Source organism: Athalia rosae, chromosome 5 (assembly GCF_917208135.1).
Source record: "Athalia rosae chromosome 5, iyAthRosa1.1, whole genome shotgun sequence".
NCBI classification, from domain to species: Eukaryota; Metazoa; Arthropoda; class Insecta; order Hymenoptera; family Athaliidae; genus Athalia; species Athalia rosae.
Genome location: NC_064030.1, coordinates 13,062,257 through 13,080,251, shown reverse-complemented (window position 1 = coordinate 13,080,251; position 17,995 = coordinate 13,062,257). Strand labels below are relative to the sequence as shown.

The 17,995-nt window shown below is 39.5% G+C and overlaps 1 protein-coding gene across 3 annotated transcripts in view; it reads right to left on the bottom strand.

Annotated features, from left to right (window-relative positions):
- Positions 1-613: 613 nt before the first annotated feature.
- Positions 614-17,995, bottom strand: part of LOC105684351 — a 35,491-nt gene continuing 18,109 nt past the window's right edge. The window contains exons 1-4 of one of the 3 annotated variants that reach the window (XM_048656130.1): positions 9,356-9,514; positions 9,101-9,255; positions 7,865-8,995; positions 614-6,900 (exon numbers count right to left, since the gene is read on the bottom strand). In XM_048656130.1, the coding sequence (XP_048512087.1) occupies positions 6,552-6,900; positions 7,865-8,995; positions 9,101-9,195 (1,575 nt within the window). In that variant the 5' untranslated portion in view covers positions 9,196-9,255; positions 9,356-9,514 and the 3' untranslated portion in view covers positions 614-6,551. Of the gene's footprint in view, positions 6,901-7,864; positions 9,256-9,355; positions 9,515-17,995 lie in introns of those variants that run through there. The other 2 variants (XM_012397638.3, XM_012397637.3) reach the window with 2 other exon arrangements.

Genomic DNA, 17,995 nt, shown 5'->3' with positions numbered 1-17,995 from the left:
TCAGATGGCGTCGTGTTTACATATTTCACTTATGAACACGGTCGGTGTACCTAGATAACAAGAGCGGCGCGTCACGCACTAACAATAAGGTGGCTAGACGAATAGAGTGACTCATTGGTAATTCCAGTTGAAAATACGAAAATGCGTAAAATCAAAAGTCTGTTGTAAAAATTCCCTGATTTTATCAGACCTTATAATTTTTTCCGCTAAGCAATCGCCAGATCTATATCATTAATCAATGTAATTCAATTCGTTTGATTATTATTTTTTTTTCTTTATTTCAAATCAATAGCTTCTTTTGCATACCTTTGTCTTATAAACGATTTGAAAACGTATACGTTTTTGACACGGGTTGTTCAATTTGATTTAAAATTCTTTTTTTTAAATCAATTATTCGTCAAACGATCTTCGAAGTATATTAATATGAACCAATGCGATGATTATTAGAAAAATGAAAAAAGCAGATGTGAAAAATTTGCATGGATGACCGACGACGAAAATTACCTGTGTATGATTTATATGGCTATGCTATAATGTAGCTACTGGTATAATGTGGTGGGGGAAAGGGGAAAGGGGGGGGGGGGGGTAGGTATTAAATAAAATACACTGGCGATTATCGATTAACATAATGCTTACGTAGCACCACAATTATAGTATATTGAGCGTGATATTAAAGTACAATAGGAGGTACTATTTCTAGTAATAATATTATATAGTTAATTATGATTATCGCCATCATACAATCATCATCATTCTTATTATCATTGGTATTATATACCTATATATATTATTATGCGTTATGGATTTAATACCATTATCGATATTCAATGTACATTTATATCGATATTATCATCATTACGATTACAACTGTTATTATTATCCTTACTGTTGCTATTATTATTTCATCGTTGTTATCGTTATGTATTCTTGAATATAAAAAAGTTAAGTTTGATTACTGCATGTATAGTTCTTGATTATAATGTTCTTGATTTGCGGTACAAAACAGCGGATTTCTCATTTGAATTTATATTAAATGAAAAATCCAAAATTGCACCTTACTTACTCATAATTACATTCCATTACATAACAATACGTGAAACAGTGAGGTAAAATTGTGAAAACGATGTTTGAGCAAAAATTATTTCAAATCATTCACTTAACGCAATACCAAGTTAATTAAAAATCAGACTTAACTCTGACTGTCTTTTTACATCCAACTCAAAATCAGTTAGTTTGTAGGATTTTAATTGTTTTTTCGTCCGCCTCTGAAAATCGGGCATAAATTTCACTCGATTATCGTGTCGCTTTGGATTATCGACGAAATCGGCGTGAGAAATTTTTTCCGGAACGGACACCTGACGTCGTGTTGGAAAATGTTTTTTTTTTGTTTTTCTATTCAACAAAATAATTAAAACCCGTGCACCAGATTTTTTGATTTTTCTTCTTTTCGTGAGAAACACGCATCTCAATGAATGAAAAAAAAATACTAACAATAATAATTAATGACGATAATTTTAATGATAATAATGATAATAGTAATAACAACGATGACAACGAAGGTGACGATTATAATCATAATTGTAGCATCAGGTTATGTATGTAACAGTAAAGGTACAGTGTTTGAAATTGGAGAGCATATAATAATTATAATATTAATAATAATGATACAATAACAACAAAAACAACACGATTTGATCGTTAAAGCGATCAAGGTTCGCCATGAAGCTATAGGAACAGCGATGAGAATGGGGACAGCGTCGTTCTGGAGATAAATCGGAAACGCTCACGAAGTACTGGAATTTTTTCCTTGCCAAATTCAGTTTTATCTACGATTTATTCGTCGGGCAGCAAGCTCACTGAAATTCGAGCCTGTAGCTCCTCGCGATGCATCGGATGAAAAAAACTAAAGTGTGCCTCTCGGATCTTTCATCTTCCTGATTCGAGTAAAAATCGAGGAAGAATGTTTCGGTTATTCTACAAACTACTGCTAAAAATTGTACGATGAAAAATGCACGCTAAAATTTTTTAGATCTCGATAGCACGTGCTTTAAAAAAGTGTCGATCAGCTGCGCGAAGAAAGATTCCAAGCGCCAGAAATTTTCATCGCAGCGAATCGAAATCCTGCTACGAAAAACGACGACGCATGTAATCTTCCGCAACGCGGTAGCGTTAGGATAAAATTTCACGCGTCGACGTTTTCATCGCGGCGGATCGAGAGGTGTGTAAATTTTTTTGTTATCGCCTGTACCAGCGATGCTGAAAAATTGTAGGATGCACTTTTTCGATCGAACGATTTTCATCAATTTTCAAATGATAAAATAAATCGCAATTTCGTCGAAGGTTCGGTACAACCGGGCCTTCGATCGAAAAAAAAAGATGAAGAGAGAGAACCACACGTTGCGCACTTGTTACAATATTCTTGACACATTCTTACGACCGATGCAGCGCCACGTGTCCACACCTCCTCCACGCACGCAATACCATAGTACATTTTACACCCGTAAGGATATGCACGTCGGGTTATATATCACATATAATATACACACAGAGGACGTCTACATCCGGCGCTTAAGTGGGTTCTACAGTACTCGAGTCGAGCCGTATCCTTGAAAGATCTCCAGAACAAAGCGTCGTCGAACGGCGCATCAGCGTAGCAGGGGCGGGTGCGAAGGAGAGGAGGGGGGAGGGGGAGAAATACGAGGGGAGGGGGTCGGCTTCGTTCCAGTGTCTCGGCCCCCGCAGGGCAGCACACTCTCTCTCTCTCTCCTTTCGTCGTTCTTAAGACGGGGACAATTCCGCGAATTATGCTGCCCCGGTGGTAGACATCCGAAACGATGTACGAGATAATTGATTCACCGCAAAGGGGGGGTTTTCACGGTGTTCGAAAATCGACGAGATTTCCGACTCGTTTTTTGCTGGTTTTCACGCCGTTTTATTTTACGGTTGCCGGTTTTTTTTTTCTTTCGTTCGATTCGCGTCAACGAGTGGTGGAGATATCGAGTCGGAGAGGCGAGGAAAAAATATAGGAGATAAAAAAAAAGAGATTGTTTCTCGTGCGATAATTTATAGAGGATTTGCAATTTGCAGTAAACAAGAAATATGGGGGAAGAGTGCAATCGTTAGATAAATTGATTGGAAACTATAACCGATAAGTACATACGATACGTTCGAGTAGTGGCGAAAGAAACTGACGCAATATGTCGATATTTGAAGGTGAATCGCGATAAACGAGGACAGCAATTTTTCCAGCGACTCATACAAATGGTGGAAATACCCTCTCGACTCACGAGATCCTCGATGTTCGAGGAATACAGGGATTTCACGTCACATTCGTCAAATTATCTGACATTTTTTGCCTTTTTCAGATTTTAGTAAAAGAAAAGTATGAATCCACACCGCCAAAAAACGAAGATCTAAGAGTAGAAGAACGAATTTCTCCTACTGTTAGCTGAAGATATGATATATAGACTGAAAAATGCAATTTCGAAAAATTGAAATCTTATTTGAACTTTGATATGTGAAAATCGAAAAATTCTTGAAATCTGATTCGCTTGTATAGATATACATAGATTTTCAGAAGGCGTTCTAATTCAATCGGACAATATTCAATCACGAAACATTGACTTCATAAAAATCTAAAATAACTTCAAAAAATCCCCAAGTTAGCTTTTTCGAAAAAAACATACGACAAACGCCTCTGATAATTGAGATAATCGTAAATGCGTGCGCAGCGTTTACAAACCCTACCCGGTATAGATGCAATGCGAATACCCGAGACTGGTTCTTCGGGCGAGAGCGACTTGAAAAAAAAAAAAAAAATCAAAAAAAGAGAAAAGAGAGGAAAAAAGGGAGGCTTAGTAGATAAGATACAGGGCGCGCAAGATTTTCAAGGACAGGATTAATGCGTGACGGAGAAAAGAAGGGCTGACGGTGGGAAGGGGGCGAGGGGCATCGGCACTAATACCAAGCCCGGGAGCGTACTGCACTGTGGAGTAGGTATGACGGAGGTGGTGGGGGGGGGGGGGGGGGGAGCCTCTCCTGCCGCGGTGTAAAATGCGAGACTTTTATCACCGTCGGGATACGAGGATAATCGAGATACTCGGCTTTTCTTTTCTGAGATGTGCCAGCTTCGGAAACGTGATAAATTTCTCACGCGATGACGAAGCGATTCGGTATTCACGGACCGTCAATATCTCGTATGTTATTCCGAAATTCTCTAACCGGATTATGTTCGACTGCAACGAGATCTCGCCAATCGTTCGCACCCGTACGAATTCACGCGTACAAAATATTACGTACTTTCCGACACACAATGATCGCGCGCTCTACGTACGTGTAACGAGTACGGAATAAGAAACGACGATTTACATCGTTAATATATAAAAAATTACCACGTCACTTTTACACACGGACTGCAGTAGAATCACGATTTTATCATATCTTCTATTTATATACACGTCTTTACTTATTCATTAATTCATTCATTTTCATCGCCGTATAATCCGAGACTCTGTAAAGCCGTTGGGAAACAAAGGGCGGTGTTTAGTCTTTTTTTCTTTCATATTTTTTTTCGTTCCTTTTGTTTGGTTCTTTTTTTTTGTTTTTACAGCCGTTGAGCGGTGCAGAATTTGAAAAAAAAAAAAAAGAAAAAAGAAAAACAACCGGAGGCTTGCGGCCACGTTCGTTCACTTTTTTATTTACTCGCTTTTTTCTCTGTTTCACGCGGATAAACGCGGGACGACATATTCCGCGCGGGAATATAACTTCGGTTTGCCGAGCTGTGAAGCTGTGTTAGGTATAACGAAAAGAAAAAAAAAACAAAAATAAATCATAATGATAAAATAAGAGCGAGTGAAGCGTTCTCAGCCACCGCGTATATCCTTTGGAGACTTTGAGACGGGTTCAAAAGCCTTGTACAGTGACAGAAAATGGTTTTCGGTTAAGAGACTTGGCTTGAATCGGAGGTATACTATGTAATAGGGTTGCCCGCCCCCGCGGTGAATGGAAAGGAGGGAACCCCCTGCGGAAGCTTCGATTTTTTTCTTCTTCGTATATCCTTGTTTCGTCTTTTTTTCCTTCTTTTTTTTTTTTTTTTTGCTTATTATGTTACGATTTTCGAAGAGATACGATATATACTTTTTGGTAAAGAGAAAAATTTACTATACATGTATATATGCATATGTATCGTACCTATCGTTATATTATGCGTACGTGGATATATTTATAGATTTAATATGTATATTCTATAGATGAATTTACATAATTAGGAATAATTTAAAGATTTCTCAGCGATGCGAAATTCATAGAAAAGAGAAAAGCATCGAGGACATTTTTTTTTTATATACATTATACAGTCAATAACGATTCCCATGAGAAATTATTATTAACGAAATTGAACGCTTATATTACTCTACATGTATATATCATATAATTAAGTTCCGTAGGCACTGAGACACCCTCAATTTATTGGGTTGGCACTTATAAAGTAGGAGAAAATATCACCACTAATTAATAACTTACAGTCATTATGATATATGTAAAAACATATATGCATGTCATCTAATTACACAATTCCAGAGATTTATTATTTGACTGATCATGTGTTCCGTTTATCTATAGGGTGTGCTTAGTGAAATTCATTTGACGCGGGAATAACGCGACGCCGATCAGGGTATCGTGTGCACGAAGTCAGTCTTTCTTCAGTTCATTTGTTTTTCGTTTATTTTTTTTCTTTTCCTTTACATACGACGATTTATTCATTCATTTCTTTATTCACTGTTTTTTTTTTCTTTGATTCGGGAAGATTCGGGCGAATCTCCGGAGAAGTTGGAATGCGTGGGTTTTACCAGAGCGATTTCACCGCACATGGTTAGTTTGAGGCTAATTTGGCAATGGCCAATTAGGTTAGGTTACATAAGATCTTCGACTTTTTGAATTATTTTTAATTTTAGCTCGATCTTTCGGAATAACGTGCACATCACGATCAGATCGCGTTAGAACCTCTTAGAACTTCACACGTCAACAAAGTTCATATTTTATAACACAGTTTATCGTTGATGCCATTTTGAAAACATATGATGCGGAAAATAGAGTTTCAATGAATCTTGATTCGTAGGTTTTTAAAAGAATTACTATGTTCACTAAATTCGGAAATTAAAAAATTTAGGGTATCCCATTCAACTCGGTGTTCAAAAGTTATCAACCTTAAGTGAATTTACGAAAATCTCGACCATTTTCGACTTTCACCTTGAAATTTTGATTTTCACCACTTTTGAATAATCAACAGCTTGCCCCATCACACGATGCACTCTGGATAACAAGATGTTTTTTTTTCTTTAATTTTTGACTATAATAATGGCAAAACTTAATCACTGCACAAACAAACGAATAACCTTCGGTGTTCAACCATGAACCTAGAACTCAGTAGACGCGAATACAAGAGCTTTAAAATTCTTCCGACTCGCAGCGCGCCATCATCGGAAGTCCATCCTATGTCTTAACGGGTTTATTCGCCTCGTTCTCGAATTGCGTTTCGGCTTAGGGGCCGTTGACTATCTCTTCGAAATGTGGCCGGGGCCAAAAAACCCCAAAGTTTTGAGCGTCCTCGTGACCCTGTCGATCAATTTACTTTTGTATTTCCATATCGTAGTGTCCATTACACTGTTCTCCCTGTACTCGACGCAGGTTTTCTTCAACGATTTCACGCAATCGGCGCGATAATGTTGAAGTTGAGCGTCACCAGTTTCTATGGGGTAACTTGTGCAACCAGAACCGAGACAAGCTAGCGGGAAATGATTGTGCAAAGTCACCACGCGCTCCGGATTGTGGAAACATTTCACGTACTGATTTGGTTTCGTGAAATTTTGTGACCTGTAGACGTGCTGGAGCATGTGCATGTACCTGAAAACAAAGAAAAAAAAAAACGGAAAATGATTCGCATCAAATCTTTCGATCGGATTCGAGGGTGGCAGCGGGTGGGTTTATGGTTTTTTTTCACCAAATTCTGAAGGAAACGAATTTTTGAAATGGAAAACTTCGTGGGTTCGTTTTACTCGGAACCGCTCCACATTGTACCGGCGATATTTCAATTGGAAAGATTTTTAATATCAACAGTTTTTCATGAAAAATGATCCCAAGATCTTGTTGAGACATGATCGGATCTCCGGACATCTATCGAATTTCAACCAGAAGCAGAATAGCTCGGAATAAAAAAATGGATAACCTTGAAGCGAAGCTGTTGCAAATTTTGATGTACACAAACCTCATTCATAACTGAAGTAGTTAGACAGAACGCGAGGAGAAATGGGTTGGTACTAATCGAAATTTTCAGTAGACCTGGTCGACGAGTGTTTTCTTTTTCGGTCAACATTTTTTAGCAGTCTCGGAAAAATATGAACGAGGTGTCATTCAAGTCGGAACAACACGTAGATGATTGTTGAAAAAAATCAAGGTCCGCTTACAAAAATTGCAAAAGTTATAAACAATTGAGTCAAAAAAAAAAACGGGGGTTTGGTTTTTTTCAAATATCTCAAAAACTGATTGAGAATTTTTAAATTTTCAAAACGATTCAAAAAGAGGAGGAAAGTCTCAACTCCCGGGACTGTAGGACGATTATTGATAGTTTCACCAGAGGGGTAAAAATAGGGCCGAAAATGTGTGGTCTGGCTCGACCCGCATCCATCGCACGTAAATTTCACTAGGGTTATTTTGCGCCAACCCAAATCATACCGCCTAGTGTCTAACTACTTCAGTTATGAATGAGGTTAGTGTACTTTGAAAACGATTTATGCAGAATACGTTCCGTTAATAATTTTCCACCAAAACTAAATCAGAAAAGGAATTCCAGATGAGCGATCGAACTTACCTTGGCACGTCCTTGAACCAGCCATGCGAGTGTAACAGATCATCGAGGAAGTAAACGTTTCTTACGTTGTAGGAAGCTCTGGATTCGTTACGGATTTTCAACGCCTTCGGCAATATCCTGTCCATGAGTTCCTTCCAATTGGAATCTTGTACGGGCATGATGATCTCGTCGATGTCCAAAAGTGCGATGTACTCGTACTCGTACATATGTTTGTACAGACAGTCGTTGTATGGTATCAGTTCATTTTGTCGTTTGTGGTTCATTTTTTTCGTAAGATACATGTGCTGGAAAGCCGGGACATTCGGTTGTCCGCCGGGTAGGGTTAGCGGTGTGACGTGAACCTTCCCTTGTTTCTCGTAGTAGTTCAGAACCTTGCTGATGTTCGGGTGAACCTGTAGTTCGTAGAAGAATATTTTGTCGGCGCCCAAGAGGTTGATCATTTCTATCCACTCGACGAGCCTCACGGAGAGATCGTCGTGCAAGAAATCCAGACCTTTTACGCATACCGCGAAGTCTTTTTTCCGCGGCGGTTTGTTGTAAATCACTCTAAGGTTGTTCGTCGCCGTGTCGCAGGCCTTCGCCACGAGCGACACCGAAGCCGGCACTTGTTTTCTGTGAGTTTGCGGCACCTTACACGCGATTATGTAAGGCTGATAAATGCCCTGTTTGTAGTTACCCCATTTCGGATACCAGATGTACTTGTACTCGAGGGTATCGACCAGCTGCGGTTCCTTCTCGCCTTCGTACCAGATCTGACAGTACGTTTTCACCGTCGGTTCGATTCTGTTTATCATGCCGACTATCCTGATAGCCGGTCCGATTCTCGAGAGCTTTCTCGTGTCGTAGAAAGCGCCGAATAATTGAAAGGAACCGTTGGTGGTGTGCATGCTCTGCCAGTAGATGTTGTTGAATTCGAGATCGAATATGCTGGGAAATTTGGCGCAGCTCTCGTTCTTGTAATGCATCGCCTTGTTGTTTTTGTTGCGGTTCCAATAAGCTAGGGGCAAACTGGGCAGCCTCGTTTCGATTTCTTCTATTAGTTTTTCTTCGGTTTTCGACGGTGTTTTGTCGAGAAGCGGTTCCATCTCGAGCGGACTCTGAGTGGTGGAGACTACCGGTTCTCGAGTGTAACTGGAATCAATCAATTGTTGTAATAAAAAACGACCGGAGCTTAGACTGGCCCCGCGTGATCCGGAACCAGCCGAATTCTCCGTTACTGTTTCCATATGACGGAACTGTATCGCTGCTATCATTATCAGGCCCCATATGAAGACGAAAAATAGCGCTTTTCGCACGCAGCGGGCGCTCCCGCTGCACCAGGACTGTAACATCTTCGCTGTCGCGTCAATACGGTTTTCCAAAAGATCACGTTCTACTCGAGCGTTTCATATCTGGAAAGAGAAGAAAAACAAACTGGATTATCACGACGGTCGGTCGGAACGAATGTAAAGCACACGTGGACTTCGTGATCAGTCGAAATGTCATGAATACCATTTTACGATATTCGATAATGTTTTACAACAGTGAGCGTATATCATCGTTTCGGAAAACGTTTCATTCCACTTCCCTGGGACACGGTTTGACAACTTAACGTTCTTTCGGCCAACTGAGCCGCATTGGATAATCTCGTGACTATTTCTGCCGTTAGATTACGAGCGGAAAACTAAAACTATGGCGACAGTAAGATAATGTTATTCTTTTTACACGGTGTAGATAAGACAACTATGAAAAAGTCAGTTGCTGCTGATCGTTTTGAGATAAGACGTAGCTGCAGTTCGCTGCACGTTCCAAGTTTCATAATTTTCCGTTCCGATATGAACCACATGTGTTTTGGAAAATGGTGAAATTCTATTCCTCTTTTTCCTCGGAGCGTGCTATTCGGCTACAGGTGTATTGTTCGCGCGACAAATGAACGTCACGAAACACCGGCCGTTTTCAATTAATTCCAAACGTATTTTTTTATGGTATACAAACCAAACAAAGGTTCCTGCTCGGCTGATACGAGCCAACTGGTACAATTGGATGGACTGATATTGCAAACCCGCGTCGATATGTTACACGAGGGTCACACGCAGGCTTTTACTTTTCGGATTAGCGAGCCTCCGGTAGCGGCAACTAACAATAAACGTTTAAACTCCCTCGTTTCTGCTGCTACGAATTTAAAACAAAAAAAAAAAACAACAAAAAATTCCAACTACAAACAGGTTTACGAGCATCGTCGCAATGTTCGAATTCGAAGAGATTTTTTCTCACACGGATGTTGCGAACGGTAGAATAAATAGTTCGGTTTCGTCGACGTTCCGGAAATTTAATGGAATTCAAAAATCAAGTTCACTTGCAGTTGTGATAAACGTACTCGTACGGAGTAAGTCGCCTCGAAGGTCTGATTTGGGAGGAATTTTTATTTGGCTGAGGCTCCACCTCCATCCATTCTCACTGGTTATCCTCAAAATTTGAACTAACCCTTTCCGACTTTCGCCCAGATCGTATTTGCGTAGATCTTTTGTCTCGCTCCACATTATAAACGGAATAATAGAAACATTCGAATGACACGCTATATGATCGCTGATTGGCGCCTGACATTTTGAGGATAAAGGTAAGAAAGGACGGACGTAGAGCCTCGGCCGACCGAAGCTCCTCCCGAATCGGACCTTTCGGACGGCTCACCCTGTACATACCTACTCTGATCGAAAGAGGCTGCGATAAATTTATCGTTGAACGGACGCCATAACGTTGTAAATTTTATTGCAAAAATTTATGGATAGTTTCAGGTTATGTAGAAAAATTAATTGCTCCGACATAAATTTTTAGACTTTTATTTTTAGACTGAAATTAGGAGACGAGTGCATTTTTTTACTCTACTTGTGGTATATAGTTGGCTCAAAAAATGTTTTTTTTTTTTCTTCGCGCTAACGACGAGGAAAACGCGAATTTCAACTCCCACTCTCGTTACACGAATCGGTTATCGTTTACGAATCCCATTCACTATTATACCTGCTCCACTTTATTTTCCACTCTTTTTTCTCCCCTCCCCGCCTCCTTTTCTTCTCCGAGCACATTATAGGATCGCGTTTCGGGAATTCGTTAATTAAAACAGCGCGTTAATTAACTACAGGGAAATTATAAATAGCCGCCGAAACTTTCGCAATTGCAGCAGTTTTAATTATCCTGGAAATTTATATATATTCGCGTTTCGCTACCGTCGAATAAAACCGGCGATGACGATTCGTCTAGAAAGTCCTCGTATGGGTACTCACTTATTGTTGTTCAACGTTAAATGAAATTTTCGTTCAATATTTCCACATCTAATTTATCATGTGGCCAGAAATAGGATGAAACTATAATCGAGCTCAATTTCCGTTAAAACTCTCGGTAATTGAAAAATCCTATATTAATAGAGAAATAAAATCGTAGCGACCGTAGTTATTTTCAGACGACCTTGCCACAACGCGCCTAAATTGAACTCGATGTAGTAATATATAACGCATAAGTAACCCACAGCTGCGGCGATACTTTCGTTTCACTTTAAATAAGCCGTGATAATTCGAGGTTTAAAATTATATCCAAATGACTAATTTCTGTGCAGCCTCGAATCACTGATAGTTTTTTTTGCCCATTTTTTTTTCCTCATTTTTTCTATTCCATCCACTCCGGGACATTAGGCAGGATTTCACGTTCTCGATCGACATCTTTAATGGGACTCGCTTAACCAATAATTCCGAGCATTAATTTTTTTTTTTTTTTTCCATTCGGCAGCCGCCGATCGTAAATTCGTCAAGAATTCACGGAACACGCTCGATTCGTATGAATTCTTGAAACCGAGATAAAAATTCGGAATCTTTTTTTGTTTTTCATTTCCATAAGATGGAAGAGAGTAAGAACATTATTTTCGTGAATTTTGCTATCGGATGCCTGCTACTCTGGACACTGAATGTAATTTTTGACGAAGAGCCGAGGTTCGATTTTGTAGAAAGTTTGAATCTAGTTGCGTATCGAATAGACTGCAAGCACCGGACCCAACTTTTTTTTACAATTTTTGGTTCCGGGGATCCGGAAATCGTAATTTATTTGCTATGTGTAATTAATCGGAGGCTGTGTTTGTTCCCGTAACCGGCAGCGACGAAAATTTTCTAATTCTTCCCGGCTCTTTGCGGGTCATTGCATTTTCACTGCGCTTTCTAAATCCCTGTAATTCATAAACGTATGCGTATACTTTGGCCCATTGCACATCTCACGTCGCTGTATCGGATCCAAGCGTGTATAATATCGCTGGAGTCCTCTATAATACTACTAACCTTATTATGAAGTGTAATTTTTTTTTTCAATGAAACGAAAAAAAAATCATTACTTTTCAATCTGCATATTAGCACGAAAAAAATACCTGAGAATATTTTTGAACAAATTTTGAACACCACATAATCCGAATACGAATTATAGCATGAAAAATTTTGAATTTGACCTGCAAAACCTTAATCAGAAATCGAGATTGAATTTGTACAAATTTTTTTCTTTATCCGGAATCTGAAAATTTTTATAAATTCTCATTTCAATCTCATTGAAAAATATTTAAACACAAAAGATGTACTGCAAAGCAAATACTTTATTGATAATGGCGACAAGAATTTTCGATTTTGTAAAGATGAAAAAAAAAAAAATGAAATCCGAAAGATTTTGGTTTGAAAAAAATCATTGTTAATAACTCCAAAATCGAGCTTATTAGTTTGTCCATTTTTTTTATATATCTGAGATCAATTTTTATAAACAGTTTATTGTAATTCGTTATTTGTTTGTTTGTGTTTGTTTTTTTTTTGCCACGAAAATTCCAATCAGTTTAAAAACATGAAAGGCAGGAATTCCAGTTTTCATACTTTCTCGAGATGAAAAAAAAAAAAACAACTTCAGACTGGCTCTTTCATCCCTAAATGTACAGAGAAATTGAGACCTGAACGGACATTTCCTATACGTTTATTCGTTTTTTTTTTGGTTTACCACAAATTGAATCTTTCGATTCGCATACTTGAGAAGTTGTTTATTTTTCCGCATGCTCTGCCAATCTCACTTTAAATACGCTTCACACGTTCAAGTAATCGCACTTTTCGCGCGAACTGTACGATATAAGTTCAGATTCGTATAAAATAAAGTAAAGAAATGTCGGGAACTTGCGAGTCGACGCAAGCTCTACTCTTTTGTAGAAAAACGAAATAAAAGAAAAGGCAGAATATCGCACCGCATCGTAAATCTTCCAAGAGCCATAGGCTTGAGTGTGTCGTGTCAGAGGGCGGGGGTTAGGTTAGGTGTACGTTCTATGGAATTTTATGGTCTAACGAGTATAGAGAAAAAGTATAAATAAACGGAATAGTCGCGAACTGCGCGGTAGAGAAGTTGGGATAACTTGATCCAGATTTACCAAAATCTCTCCGCAGTTCAAAATAATCACGACTATACCGCTGCGTGCGCTTGAGAACGAGAAGATTATCTAGATGTGAATAAAAGAAGAGTGTCGAATTTTATCACATTGTGCCAAAACCTACGATATGCGCGGCATTGAGAAAATAACAAATTTTTGTCGGCTTGAATTTTCATTTTGAAAGAGTAGCGAAAGTTTTTTGATGATTTCTCTAACTTTACCGTTCGATGGGTCAAAAAGTCTTTTGTCATTATCTTCCAAAATTTCCGTTCTCTGATTTTTCAGAAAAATCTAAAATCTATAATTTGGAACGAACAACTCTTTGAAATCCAATATTCCGAACCTTTGGAAGGCCTGTTTTTCGTCATCCTCAAATTTCAATCAGCGCCTAGCTGAGCACGTCTCTCTTAGAGGTTGTTCATTTTCAGTTATAGTGACTCAAAAATCTGATCCGCTTCGTTTCTAGCATCTGCAGTCGACGGTGTAGCTTGGTTTTTTTTCTCGCTCACTGTAAGTTCACTTCTGCGCAATATCTGCGTGGTTATTTTCTCAACCGGAATCCATCCCGGTGACACCGCAAGGTCATACATGGGACTCGAATGGTCTGCAGTAAATAGCAGCCAAAGCGAGAGCCGAAGTGACTCTGGTATGAGAAAACCTCGAGTGCAATGGGACAAGTTCATAATTACATTGTGGCAATTTAATATCGATTATTATTCAATATAATACATGCACTCCTGCACCATATCGAAAAATATATGTACGTGTTGGTTGGCAAAAACAAAAAAATTTCCTTCAAAAAAATGTGAATTTCGCGGAAACTTTATCAAATAGTCCGTTATTATCCTTAGTAAGATATGGTGGTCCAACTTGGGTCCAATTTTTCCACTAATCGATCCAAGAATAATATCAATAACATGTAACTAATCCCCTTTTATTGCAGTGCAAAGTTACGATTGATCTTCAATTTTCAATTCGGCTTTACGTTCCGAACCAAAGGAAACGGAAGCATCGATTTCGTTCAATTTTTGAATTTTATTTTTTCTACCGAACTGAAAAAAGGAACGAACTTTCGAAGACGATTCTTTCAAAAGTTCGTTCAACAAAATTCTATTCAACATTCGATCGGATTCTCGAGTAAAATAAAAATTCAGAAAATCGCGAAATATCGCTCATATTTTCCGGTACATTCCAAAAATGCACAAAAAACAAAAATATGCTAATGTAACAGTATTTGCGCGCGCGAATTTGCGGGCGTCACATATTACTTAGAAACGACCCGGGGGGGTTTATGCGCCTGCGAAGATATGAATAAATATCGCGTCTACGATTTTTCTTTTTTTTTTTTTTTTTTTTACGCCCGGCGTATAACCAATTTTATGTACGCTGCGAATATAATAAACTGACGTTATATTCTTCGTCTCGGGGTTGGTTTTTACAGTTCCACGCGTGGAAAATAGCGGCACGTTTTTCATCCATTTTTTTCTTCTCTATCCTCCTTATCTGTACGATGTGTCGTGCGGGGTACATAAAAGACCTTCAACAAATGTACGTATTCTGTAGTTTATTTAACGATGATGAGCGCATATAAGTTATATATTCTCTAACAATCTCACGTGAAAAGCACTTATTATGCTTCTTCAAATTGACAATCCCATTAACAAGATGAAGATATATATTTACATGCTCGTAACGTTGGGCCTTGGAGAGGCCGGATATCAAAATTGGATGCACACGTCGCTGTCGCGTATGAATAAATTGATGTGGGCATAGCTTCGTGTACGAATATAGGGTGTGCAAAAATCACGTATCTATCGCCGCGCTACCGTATGATTTCTGCGGTTCAAGATCGGTAAAGATGTTCAAAACTTTGTTGCCGCGAAATCGGCAGAATTAAACTCAAACTCTATGTAATTTGAGGTAAAATCGAAGCAATTTGAGATAAAGTGATGAAGAGTTTTGTTTTTCTCAAGAACTGAAATTTTCTCAGCCAATAAGAATTTTTCCTCAATTTTTAGGGCCAAAATTAACTTGTACCGGTTACATCAAGTTTTCGACGATCTTCGACGATTTTGAGCTCGAAAAACACGCGGAAAAGCGAAAATACGTAATTGTAACACACCCTGTAGAAGGCAAAGGTTGATTCTGAGTACGTGAAGATATGGCCAGAATGAAGAACAAAAAAAAAATCTACAGTCAATACGAAACGTGAATTTCGGGCTGAACGCGTGAATAAATTTTGGCAAAATTTTTTAAAAACCCCCGAACTCGACCTCCGTGGATTTAATCGCCCCTTTTTCGAAAATCTGAATTTTCTCGATTCTCCCTAATTGTTCTAGGTTTGTTCTTTATTGTTCCAGAAAATCAATGTCTAGTGTACACTGAATCTCCGAAACATCGAAAATACGTTCTTTTGAACCGTCCGCCCCTTTTTCAGGAATTAAAATTTTTTCGATTGTTCCACGTTGTTTTAGTTGTTCCAAATATTGTTCCAGAAGCACATAGTCGTAAGTCCAGAAACGAGCCAGAGAATTCGAAGGAATTTTTTGAATCGCCGCAATTTTTCGAAAATCGAACTCGAGTGTTTGGTTTCTCGCGAGGGTTTGGGATTCTCCAAATTCCCAAAAACGGAATAAAAACTTTACTTCACCAGTAGGAAAAGCTTTAGCAGATTTTTTTAGATTCTCATGCAATTTTCTCGACGTTTTCGAATCCATCGCGGGAAGTTGACGTTTTCCTCTTTTAGGCCCACCCTGTATATCCACGCGGATAGATGCTGACGAAACGAGACGTATTTTACATAATTGAATTCGGATCAAATATCTCGGGACATAAGGTCGATACGAAAACAAAATACCTCATCGAGAAAGTGTCCACATTGGTATTCGTCACATCCGAATCGATCCGAGTTCCGTCGACTTGAGTTTACCGTGCAGATCCGCGCATATTTCGACGCGATTGGTTATTTTCATTCTTGTGAAAATTTCGCTCGATTCGCTCCGGGCCGTGATCCGCATCAGACGGCTGTCGTGACCGGCGTTTTCGCGACCGAAAATTCGAGGAGAGAAAAAACGTCGTTTCGCTCGACGCGGTCGACGGGTCTCGGTAGCGACTCACCTGAAACACACGAACCGCAAGAGTAGACGGAACGACCTTGCCGGTGGGCAAGGTAGATCTTCTTTTTGAGAAAGTTGAAGCAGATCTGATCTAACCTTGATTTCCAAGCCTCGTCTACGTGAGTATAATTCCGTTGCTTTCGAACGGACCCTGCAGTTGCGTGGGCGATTCTTGTGGCCGTAATTCTTAGATTCTCAACCGGATTCTCAGTGAAATCATAAAACTCTTTTCAATCCAGCTTGCGTGCAACGTACGTACGTACCAGATGCGAAGCTCGTCAAAATGCGTTCGGCCGGACGTGATACGTTTCGCAGAACTGCGAAGTTGGCGTCCGAATATACGACCACTTCCAACGATTAACGGATGTGACGTAACTCGTTGGACTTGGAAAAAAATCGCCAAAAAAATGTCAAATTTCCTGAGACATTTTCGGACACGCTTTTGACTTCCTTCCGCCAATGGCAGATCATCTCGGAATCGAACGAAAACCGACGTAGTGTTTCAAAGTTTGATTCGCGCGATGGAATAGTTTTTGCAAAATCGTCGACACATCTTTGACTTTCGTTCAGCAAATATCGGCCGTTGTATCCGTAATCTACGTGCCTTTTGGATCCCAAGATGTCAATTACACGCCATGCCGCCATAAACGATCCGCTTTCGCGAGAAAAAATGTCTTCAACGTTTCGTCGTTAGATTGTTCCCCATTAGATTCCATTAAAATTGCCATAGGTATTTGTCATGTTCGGAAAAAATCTGCACGATGCAGACGACTTATCCTAACCTACGATTCAAGGTCAAAGTTTCGAGTGCAAGTTACACATTTCGGATGTAATTGTAGTAAAAAAAAGTTTTTCATATCGTTCGTTGATACATAGATTGTTGAGGTTTTCCAAGGATTCCGAGTACGCGAGATGGGGGCGTTTTTTTCGGTGACACACAAGCGAGCTTGAAAAACGGGATGAATACGACATAGGTATACGCGAGTCGTGCGGTCCGATCTAAGCGCTCGCTTCGGTTTATGTGTAAAGATATAACTCACGAGCGGTATAGAGTCCGTTCCACCTCCACGTTAAGAGTCGATCTCGCTACACGTCGGAGATAAAGTACCGTTAATCTACTCCACATTCTCTAAGTAGGTAGGTATATATATTCCCGAGTCCGACGACTGTTACATGACTCGAAAACGTCGAGTTCTAACAACTGGACTTGACACACGCCGAATGTTAACCAAATCGTGGTTACCAGGCGATCATCATCATCATCATTCATCTTTATACTCGCCGATCGTCGTCATAATTCTACCCGTTCACCGATTTAACGTCCCGTGACGTCTAATCGTGACGTTCATAGTTGCTTTGTGCCGTTTTTGGACCGACCGTCTGTACTACGTTCCACCTCGCCGTATCGCCGACGGATAGGTAGGTAGGTAGGTAGGTACCTACATGTACGCACACCCGTGTAACGTGACTCGTGGAAGCGTATACGGAACGGATTAATAAATCATTCCATCTGGCGTCCCGCTGTCGTAAGCAAACAATCAAGATCGTGTTTTACAGGGTCCTAATGTTGGAAAACATAAGAACTGTTGTCGGCATCTCAAGAGTTGA